At 43.1% G+C, this 11,133-nt stretch overlaps 1 protein-coding gene across 1 annotated transcript in view; it reads right to left on the bottom strand.

Annotated features, from left to right (window-relative positions):
* Nucleotides 1-604: 604 nt before the first annotated feature.
* Nucleotides 605-11,133, bottom strand: part of ScsbetaG (Succinyl-coenzyme A synthetase beta subunit, GDP-forming) — a 15,532-nt gene continuing 5,003 nt past the window's right edge. Inside the window, exons 5-12 of the mRNA XM_077631788.1 lie at nt 10,700-10,852; nt 10,241-10,330; nt 7,877-7,973; nt 5,652-5,813; nt 4,792-4,934; nt 3,567-3,687; nt 2,712-2,854; nt 605-744 (exon numbers count right to left, since the gene is read on the bottom strand). Of these exons, the coding sequence (XP_077487914.1) occupies nt 2,742-2,854; nt 3,567-3,687; nt 4,792-4,934; nt 5,652-5,813; nt 7,877-7,973; nt 10,241-10,330; nt 10,700-10,852 (879 nt within the window). The 3' untranslated portion in view covers nt 605-744; nt 2,712-2,741. The remainder of the gene's footprint in view (nt 745-2,711; nt 2,855-3,566; nt 3,688-4,791; nt 4,935-5,651; nt 5,814-7,876; nt 7,974-10,240; nt 10,331-10,699; nt 10,853-11,133) is intronic.

Here is an 11,133-nt window from a genome sequence, read left to right as displayed (position 1 = left end):
GATACTGTAGGTCATGATTCTGTAATCCACACTCTTACGACCACAGAATTATAACGAGATTATTGCAGCATTTCTTTACTTGTCATTTCCTTCCTTTCATACATGCCATGCAATGCTGTTTCATTCGTATGCTGCTCTTGCCAGTTCACTTGACAGGTTAAACCGAGATCTGAGCAAGACCAGCAACAATCTCATGTCGATGATCTTTCCTTGTGCTGTGCTTAGTGGGGGTTGTATTGTGAACAATCATTTTTGACTGTATTTGAACTTTTGCATGACAAATCAAGCACATGGACATGTATACGTACTCATGCAAAATTCTACTGGAAGTTTTAACCGGAAAAGTATAGTAGTCTGTCACTGTAGACTACAAAAATTTACTCCTGCACAATTCTCGTGTACACAAATGTTCTGCAGGTAGATGAACGAATTTTCAAGTACAAGCATAAGAAAATTCGACCACAGTTCAATTTAATGCAGTTCATTGGGTCCACAAATGTTTTTTGATATATCGCAAAATGGCTCGGAGAAAAGTGAAGTTTGAGAGAACCTTAATTTACAAAATGAGGCTTCAATGCAGGCACACGTTATCAAATGCAACATGTTTTGGGAATGCTTTGACATTTATTGATAACGCAACAACACATGACCCTAGAAGGTGCAGCTACAGGCTGCTCTGTACAACAAAATAGTTCTCGCACCAGCACTTTTTCTTCTCTATTAGAGGCACAGCGTGTATGTGATCTGCAAGAGACGGGAAGTGAAAACAGATGATCAGCGCTAGTTCTTTGCACAGATAGCACGCTGTATGGTTAATTCCAGGAAAAAGCTTGCATGTACATCCACCATGAAAACTGTGCATGCTGAATTCTATATAAAGTGCCTTTGCTAGAGCACTGCATGGGCCAATATATTTTGAAGCCCCAGACGCCTGCCGTGTTCCAGACCTGGACTGACTACCCTAGTCTCACTGCTCGCTACCCTAGTAGCAAGGGGCAATCAGTTCAGCAAGCGTATAGCTTCCACAGTAGTTGGTTGACTATGTACAAGGCACTGTCTACAAAATTCCGCTCTTGCCTTGAATGAAGTGTGTACGGCGAATGAACAGATGCCTTACTGAGAGGCTCTGCGAGAGTGACCTTTTCAGCAAAGGAAGCCATTGCACTAGCATCTGCGAATGTGCACCATTTTGACAACTGCATGACGATGGGCAGTTTATCGACAAGTGTGTTATATGGGACTCCTCTTTCCCAAGGCAAAAGTTCCAACACGCACAGAAGAATTGTGGTTAGTGACCCACCCTACTCTTAAGATGGGACCAGACTGAATCTGGGCTCATGCAGTGCTCTCATCCTGGCACTGTCTGCCAGTGAGTGCCTATATCTGGTCACCAGGCTAGTCTAACAGCGTGACTAATCGCGCAACCAAGCGAAGTGCTTTCATATTTTTTTTTTTTCCAGGCATATGCAGGACTTGCATGATCACTGCATAGTAAAATGTGAGCACTATGATAAGAGAACAAAAAATTGAAAATTGGCACGATTGTTTCAAGCCATAATGCGGCACGAAACAGCAGCCACGTATGTGTGGACATATCAATTCAATTCACAACAAATCAATGACCAGTAGCCGCTTATACATTACATTTTGTGCCATGCCTGATTACATCAGCTGAAAAAACTGGCAAAGATTTTTTTTTTGTCAATACAAGCAAAAAAAAAAAAATCTAATCCAGCGGTTCTTGGACACTGAGTGCAAAGCTGCAAGTCTTATCACACCATGACCAAATGAAAGAAGTGATCGTAATGGCTAGTCTGATTACTGTCTGATGAGAAATTGAATGCAATTTGGTAATGAAGTTTAATTTGCACAAGTTTAGCTTTCGATGCACGCATGTGACCTAGAACAAATGTGTGACTTTTTCATTTTTTGTTGCCCTACAGAAATACAAGATTTAATTGACTCAATCAACTGAATGCTCCTTGCAAAAACTTGCACAATGAACACTCAAGACATGCAGTGAAAAGTGCTAGTTTACACGGGTTGCTCTCGAGAGATCACCCAAAGAAAGTCTTGAGAACTATACTCAAGACTGGCAGGGTTAGAAAAGGAAGGTTTCACTGTCAATGGGGGGCCATAGTGAGCTAACAGCTCAAAGCCCTCATATTTTCTCACTGCCCTCATATTTTGCCATACTGCAGCATTCTGTGCAACACCAAAGCATTCTCGGCTTACAATCTGCTTTTGACTCCACTTTCAAGGAGCTATCTACAAGCCCACGGCACGGATAACCGTCACAGCTTGCAGCTAGCAACTTGCACAATCTGCCTCCTTTGGCCATGGTTAAATAACATTGCTCACTGTAACAACTGCACATGCCAATAACCTGCTCGAGAACTAGTTACTTGGAAACTCGTCAAATGCACTGCGTCTATATTAGTGGTGCTAGAAATTTTAAACTGGTGCAATTAATCTGACCTCTGCATGAAGTGGTCTACGGTTGTTCACGGTCATTCAGACTTCGGTTGTGATGGCCTTTCATGTGCTTTTACTGCACTTCCAAGCATTTTTTTTTTTTGCCCCACCATATACTACCTTTCCAACTGCTTTTCCAGCCACCACTGCTGTAACAAGCGAAAAATTGCACAAATACAACAGCACATTACGCCAAATATAATGAGGCATCGAGTTTGGCCAGGGCAGGGTGCTACCTCGGCTAGTGGAGGGACATTGCTTGCTGATCAGCCTTTGAGGCTGGCAACTGCTTTCTGCGCTGCATCTTCCAAGTCCGCAGCTGCTGTGATGCGCAGTCCACTGGAGCTCAGAATTTCCCTCGCTTCATCGACATTCGTTCCTGCAATGGGAATTTCCACAAGCCAGATTAACACACACCTTTGATCTGCATTCGCAAAAAGAATCCCTGACCTCAGGTGCACTTGCTGCAAAACACACCACCAGCGTGACAGTTTTCACACAATTCCTGTCTTTAAAAGAGATCAGAAGGCTCACATCTAGATTTCGGTGAACAGGCAGAAAAAAGTATGGCCACTGAGCGGAGCATTAGTGAAGGCATGCAACAAGGAGCTGTGGTTGTTGCTTTACCAATTCAACACTTATGCCACGCTGAAAGTGTGGGTGAACAGGACGGATGACCGAAAAAAAGAACCATGTCATCATGCTTCTTTGTCAGAATACGCAAGTTTCCATGACTCTACTACTCGTGTCATTCTCCCCATTCCTTGAAAATTACGAAAGTAAGACTAAAGGTCTGCAACTTCGTTCATGCTCTGCCACTGTTTCAAAGAGTAGGCTAAACTGTCTTTGCCTGCTCTAACCACTATTCAACTGCTACTGCTTGGTCACTAATTATCCTGGTCTCCTCTCTGATCAGTAAACAGCACACTGCCTTGAAAGAGCACTCATAACTATACCTGTAACAGGCCTTTGGAAAGTTGAACCCAAAGCATTACAACAAATGGCTGGTGGCCTATGCATGATACAATAACTTATGCACAGCTCAGTAGCCTTGATGTAAGCCACAGTGAAGAATGTGCACACTGCCTCACCTTCTAGCCTTACCACCAAAGGCACCTTCAGGTTGATTGACCGACAGGCACTTGTGATTCCATTGGCGATGGTGGCACAGTTGACGATGCCTCCAAAGATGTTCACAAGAACAGCTTTGACCTGTGGTGAAGTAACACACGCGCCATGTTCATTCACAATTCTTGGCAGCACATCAGGGTGATTCTGTCAGTTACCACGAGTGCAGCAACACACACCGCAAGACAGCAGTAGTGAATGAAGCCCGAAGGCTGTTTTCTCTGCACCGCTATGGCTCCTATTTCCAGCTGATTTTGTACAGCTCGGCATTCTGAGAAGCTTGTAAGAAAGAAGATATATGTACTACGTATTTTTTGCTTTCTTTTTGGAGCAACATTTGGACGCTACTTGCAACGCTTTCGTGCTGGCTGCATTGAATTCAGTGCCATTCACCAGGATTCCACCCGCAGCCCGACTAGCAGATTTTCATTTAACAAGGAAATTAAAAACTGCCATTTTCTAACACCAGGAACAAACCCAGATGGTCTGCTGAATTCGGATTCTTAATTTATTCAAGCTTAATTCATTCACATGCGTGTCCTAAATGATACTAAAAATGCTGTGGCCAAACTTTAATATCGTAGTGTCTATGTGGCTGTTCTGTCAGACCAGTGAGACTTTAATATTTTCCACAAAAACCATTCATTTTTCTGCAACTTCTTCGTACAGTAAATTTAACTTCGTTAGCTTACTAGGTAGCATTAGCTGAGAACATTATTATTATTTTTTTGGCTGCTAACACTGCACACAGACATCAACACTGCTTGCATAAGTGCCTCTAAATACAACTTTTCTGCTGCTCCACTGCATCAGAGCATGAGTGGTTGGTATAGCACTAAAGCAGCTGCAACCAAATACATGCTACATATTCACAGTTGCTCACACCTCCACAAGCTGCATGGCTGTTCAGATGAACACAAATGCAGATAGATGAAATAAAAGGAAAGAAAAAAAAAACAAGGAAGGAAATGGAGAAGTGTCCCGTAAAACAAGAAAAGAGGCACAATAAAGCTGGAACAAGGATGCCACTGCCAGAAATTTGCATCGCTCAGCCAGTGCTTGTGCAGCCAAATCGTGCTTGGAAAAAAAGAAAAGAAAATCATTTCTCTTTGCTGGCAATGGAGGCACCCGCCTGATTTCATTTGTTGCAAATGGCAAACCTATGACAATTCCACTCGAGCGGCTTGCCTTTGGGTCGTCGGTGATGATCTTGAAAGCTTGTGTGACCTGGTCCTCCTTGACCGAGCCGCCAACATCAAGGAAGTTTGCTGGTGAACCGCCATGCAGCTGGATAATGTCCATGGTAGCCATGGCCAGGCCTGCTCCGTTCACTGCCAAAGAGGAGGTTTGCAGCCATTGAACGCACCAGCTCTCAATGCAACCACCTACAACACGATGCTGTACTGGACTTTGTTTGCATGAGCAGCACATGTGACAGAAAAGACAGCACTTTGAACGCCAGCAATGAATCTTTCATTTCCATTAACCCCCAGGTGATGTGGTAACAATGCAGTAAGAATAGATCATACCTGATTCTGTGTGCTGATATACATTTACGCAACCACCTTTTAGGAGGAAGGGTAGAGATAAAAAAAATACCCAGCGTTGGTGTACACCTTATCAAATTATTTCTTTTGACTTAAGCACCTTTGTTGCTTAAAAGTTGCTTATGTGACATAAAACAACACAATTTCTTAAATGCTCCATGTAGACAATCCTGCTGTAGCTCGTCAGATGAATTCAGCTTTAACATTTCAAAAAGTTGCAGCCCTAATTAATGTGCTTTAGGTCGCTTGGATATACATTTCAATGAACAATACTTGCAATCTGAGCTGCTCAAACATTCATGATTTCCGAGGGGTTGAGTACCACGATTTTAGCAATGTAACTAATGCTGAGCACCTAACGAGCTGTCCTGTTCCGAATGTGCCGGATGAAAACTCCACACAATGCACAACAGTAACACAAATCCCTCTGCCTTGTGCAGTAAGGTCAGGTGCATTGTCATTAAGAGGGTGCAACACAGATCAAGCTAAACACAGACTTACCTAGGCAGGCAATGTTTCCATCCATGCCAATGTAGTTGAGGTTATGCTTGGCTGCGAGCACTTCACGTGGATCACTCTCAGATGTGTCTTCCTGAGCAAAGATGTGCTGCTGCCTGAAGGCCGCGTTGTCATCAAAGTTGATCTTGGCATCGAAGCACACCACTGGCAAGCACCAAAACAGCAACCACATAAGGGGCCAGTTCCCAGCAGCAACACCCATGTGGCTCACACTACATGTGAGCAAAGGACAGTGCAATCTGCAGTTACTGGCTTAGTTTTATATTACCTCAAACCTAAACGCAACACATTCACTCTAAGTCAACACAACTATGTAACCTGATGCCAATAAAGTATCTGAAGCAGTTCTTGGTGTTCAGGGAAGTAAAAGAATTCTCAAAAGCAAAGGGATGTGTTCACCTGGCAACTTGTTTTGCATGGCGATGCATTTTATAAATGCACAAATGTATAGCACTTTAGTGAGAACACTAGGTGAGTTGTCACCATCGCACTCAGTCCAACTAGCAGTGCACAGTCCAGAGTTACATATTTCAGTTTTCTGGCTATGGGAAGCCATTAATTCCAGTTCAGCAATCCTAATGTGTGCAATGCTCGAAATCTGCAGCACTGCTGGCACAGGAGCCGCAAAATGCAAGCGGCTCCTTTGGCTTATCGCCTTGCTGGCACATCATTTTCTTTACTTACAACAGTGTGGTATTGCTGCTTTTTATTTAACTTTTGTTGATGTTGTTGGAACGGAATGAAGCTACTGACTGACAACAACTGAAAAGACAGTAAGTACCACCATGTCTATGTTTATTACTTTGGGACACTTTGCTCTCTACTTTCAGAAAAAAAAAAAGGAAAAAGCTTTTTAACTCCTGTCTCCAATACTTGTCTTTCTGATGTGCTACAGCCTCGAAAAATCTTGAGAAATTAAAAGGAGGACAGTAACTCAGAAATTGATTTCTAAAAACAACATTTTGGGAATCTACAGCTACTATTCTCTAACTCTACCAATTTTTTCTACTGGAAATCAGTATTTTGACCATAATATTGAATTTAGATCATCGTGAGGGCTGAATCTCCGCAGAAGCAGATGATTTAATGACGTGAAAATTTTGGACACCTGGCCGTCTTAGTATGTCAATATCTCAGAATCTAGGACCGATAGACATGTCATTTTGTTTGCTAAGAGAAGCTGAAGGCATAGTGCTTGAAATAATCAAAGCAGAACTGTTCAATCACACTTCAAAAATTCATGGTTTTTCAAATTTTAGCAATGCAAGATGTTCATATTGAACACTGCTATTCCAGGTGCTGTAAAATTACTTATAAGGGTAAAAAAAAAAAACAGATTTGATTATTGGACTCTTTACACATTAGACAATGTAGCTATGCATTAAAAATTATTTTTTATTAGGCACTTTTTGCAGCAAGGTACTGATCAAAAATGCATTAAAGTAACTTATCTTAGGAACTAATAATTTATGAAAAATACATTTCAGATTTGAAATCAGCATAAGTAACAGAGCAAGGTCATACAGTTTCATTAGGATTGAACTACAAATAAGGAAAATAGGTCTCGGAGCAGTGTCCCCATGAAGTGCATTTTAGGAACACCAGAGCACGGTCGTTTTTTGTTTCCAGGAGTGTTGTATGTAGCCACGAACATGTCCCACAGAGTGCATCAGCTGCTGCTCTTGCAATGCAAGTGATAATGAGCTCGATAGTGCATGGAATGAAGTTAACAACGAGTGGAGAAAAGAGGACAAGAAAGAGAAGTTGACAAACAACACTTTCTTATTCCTGGAAGTTCTTTTACTCGTAGTTAATTCTGCAAATAAATATTAAGAAATGGTCTTGGGCAGGGAATGTAATGCAAAGGCAAAATAACCGCTGGTCGTTGACGGTAACTGAGTGGATTCCAAGAGAAGGCAAGCGTAGCAGGGGACGGCAGAAGGTGAGGTGGGCGGATGAGATTAAGGAGTTTGTGGGGATACGGTGGCTGCAGCTGCCAAAGGAGAGGATTATTTGGAGAGACATGGGAGAAGCCTTTGCCCTGCAGTGGGCGTAGTCTGGCTGATGATGATGATGATGAATTCTGCACCAATCAGAACACTGACAGCCTTTGATGACAACAACTGTTGCAGGCAACAAACTGTGCTTCTACAGCTGCGCTAGGGCTGCAGCACAGGTGCAGGACCATATGCTCAAAAGGTACGCACCTCTTCCATCTGGCGTCTCTCCAAATGGGTTAACTTCAACCTGAGTGGCATCAACCTTGATGAAGAGTTCGTACAACCTCTCTATCTGTTCTGCCGCCTGGCAGGGTATGGGCGAGGGGAAGGAAAGAAAAAGCACAATGAAAGAAATGAGTGGAAACTATTTTCTTTACTCCAAATCGCTCTCACGAGGATACTGTTCAGTCACGAAGAACCGCTATGGAGAGATGAGTGCCAACTTGAAAAAAGGTGCACTCATTTAGGAAAATATAATGAGAGTAGAATGGACAGATGCACTACTATTTATGTTGCCCCCAACTACTGCTTCTAAGCCCTAGCAATGTGCACCAGCTGTTTCCATGATAACCATTTGTTGCCTGTGGCATGCCAGCTCTGTGCTAGCTGCGCCTACAGTCCCTTGATGCACCACCTCATGGCTCCTGTGCCTAGCAGCTTGTGTACAACTAATCACAATAAATGTTTACCCAGAACAAAAAATGCTCATGCGTCACTGCGTGCTTGGGCAACGGGCGAAAAGAATGAAAGAGTTGGTTACAAAACAGATTCAAACTCTGCCAGGCAAATTAAATGGAATGACAGGATCAGAATGTGTGTCCTGCAGCACACTACCAAGACGCTGACTTTTCCCGGTTCCAATATGCTGCACGCCTAACTTTTCTCACACCCTACAGCCCCCCAGTAATAGATGTTTAAGGAATGGCTGTGCTGATATTTATCTGAACTTGTAACGCACAAGGTGCAGACTGGGTGCAATAACCAAGGACACTATTCAGAACGATTAGCGAAATCTCAGATCCAAAATTTGCATGATGGGTCAAGGGGAATACTGAAATCCTCAGTACATGAGCTTTACGCGCTCTGCCTCCATAAAAATGCAGCTAACGCAGCTGGCTATTGCATCTGTGATGTCGCGGCTGCGGTAGCAGAATGCCACAGCCACTGGGTCGTAAACATGATCCAAGTTAGCTATTTTCAGGGACATAACTTTCAGCTCATGCTGATTGGCAACAGCAGCTGAAGTGAATGTGCCAAACCAAAAAAAAAAAAAAATTCCAGACAAGTATGCCTCCCGCCTACACCCACTTGACGAGCCAATGACCACAGAATGAAACATTAAAGGGACACAAAGCCAAATTGAAGTTGGCCTGCATCGGCAGACAACTGCATCTTAACGACAAAGAGGCTACTTTCACCGAAAACTTAGTTTGGTTTGGTTTATGGTGGTAAACATCCTAAAGTGACTTAGCTGATGAGGGACGCTGCAGTGAAGAGCTCTGGATAATTTCGACCACTTGGGGCTCTTTAATGTGCACGGACATTGCACAGTAAACAGGTTTCTAGCAGGTATAACTGCAGCACTTTTTCGCACTGTGCATTGCACATCGTCGTCTTTATCAACCTCCACCTGCGGCTCGAACAGATCAGATCAGCTTAACCTCGATCAGTTGTTAACCTGAGTCTAATATCGTTGCCCGATGGCCCAGCAAAGCAAAACCATGAGCCAATCAGGCTAAACACATGCTTTCGCACGTCTAATCGGTTTAGCTATGCTAAGACCCAACCATTTTTTTGAGTGTGGGTCTGTATGGCTAGGCAACACCACCATTCATTTCGAAACAGTGAGTGCGGAGTCCTTTCCATTACTGACATCAAGAGTTTAAATCGAACAGTAGAGAAAAAAATATGTTTCATTTTTAAATCCAATTCTCTCAGTAATAAAAGCGCCTTTTGGTGCCAAACAAACATCAACAGAGACACAAAGAGCGGAGCAAGCGATTTTTGCTAATAACAAAAATTGGATGGAGTCATTCTCAGTGCCCTTCTAATACACACCCATATTAAGAATGCATCACAAGGGTGTGGTTGCATTTGAGTTTCCCTGAAACTTGGCAGTCCAAGCTGAGAACGAAACTCGCGAACTCGTGCTTTGCAGTGGAACATGGTAGCCACTGATCCACCGTGAGAGATCGAGGGTAACCATTTCACATCAGCTGCTTTTAAAACAGCGAACAAGCAGTGCTATGAACAGCCCCACATTGGCTCTTTGTCACTTTGGCTGCAGCAATCTTAAATTTCCAGAGAGGCCTTTGCCTCCTACTCTGCCAGAGTAAGAACTAAACATGTTTAATCAAATACCCTGGTTATATTGTATTTAACAAGCATACCAACACCACTGAGTTTCTCGGATAATAAATCATCCAAATCACTCTCCATATTTACTTCAGGTACTCAGAGTAACTACACATCCTGAGATATGACAGTGCTCAAATTATGCTTCTGAATGTCAATTATGGCTTTGCTGAGCTGATGAACAAAAATTTATGAGCAGCCATAAATGTGTCTCACCTTATCTAAAAGTGGACCCTTGAAGTTGAGGTTCTTTGCAATTGTCTCCGCTTGTTTGCGAGTGATGCCCTCCAAGATGTTGACTGGTTCCTGTCAAGCGACCATGACAATGAGTCCGTGAAGAGCTTGGCGAGCATAACCAAAGCAACAACTTGCGCAACTGCTCGGCACTGCTCCTCCCACAACACAAACACTAACTCATGACGTGCCTTGTGCTATTTAAGTGCAACATAAAGTACCAGGAACACACAGAGGTTTCAGTCTAAGATCTGTAGGCACAGTCCATGCGTTTGTCAAAACAGATAAAGCACTGCTGGGCTGACAAGATAGCAGAGTGTGTTTTAGCAGTGTGACAGTTATATCACGTGAAACCAGAAAGGTACACCTTTTATCCTGTGCTCAGGAGCTCTGCAATATTCTCAGCTAAGCCGCCGTTGCAGGCAACACAGAGCTACGCACCTTAAATATGAGTTCTGGAGTCTTTTCGGCGACATCTTCAATGTCCACACCCCCCGCTGGACTGGCCACAATCACAGGGCCATTGTAGGAGCGGTCCATCAAGATGGCCAGGTAGGTCTCCCTGGCAATGTCTAGTGCCTCAGCAATCATCACCTTGTAGGAGAGGAAAAAAAAAGAGAGGAAGAAAAAGTTGAAGTGCAATCACATAACGTGACAGGAATTTCAGCATGAGCTGTATGTGTAAGGGGGATGTAGAAGAATGAAATGAGAGGATGTTTTGGGAATTCAGCCACAAAAACAAGCATCACTAGACCCACTAAATGGGTCGCGTCGCTAGCAATAACAGCCAACTCTATAAAAAAATTGATTTTGATTGGATTTCTTTTATTGCCGGTAATGAGTAAGTAATCACAATCATGCATCACTTGCAGAGT

The sequence above is a fragment of the Amblyomma americanum genome, chromosome 7 (genome assembly GCF_052857255.1).
Source record: "Amblyomma americanum isolate KBUSLIRL-KWMA chromosome 7, ASM5285725v1, whole genome shotgun sequence".
NCBI lineage: Eukaryota > Metazoa > Arthropoda > Arachnida > Ixodida > Ixodidae > Amblyomma > Amblyomma americanum.
Note: the sequence above shows the minus strand (reverse complement) of the source record. Positions and strands in the feature narration are given on the sequence as shown.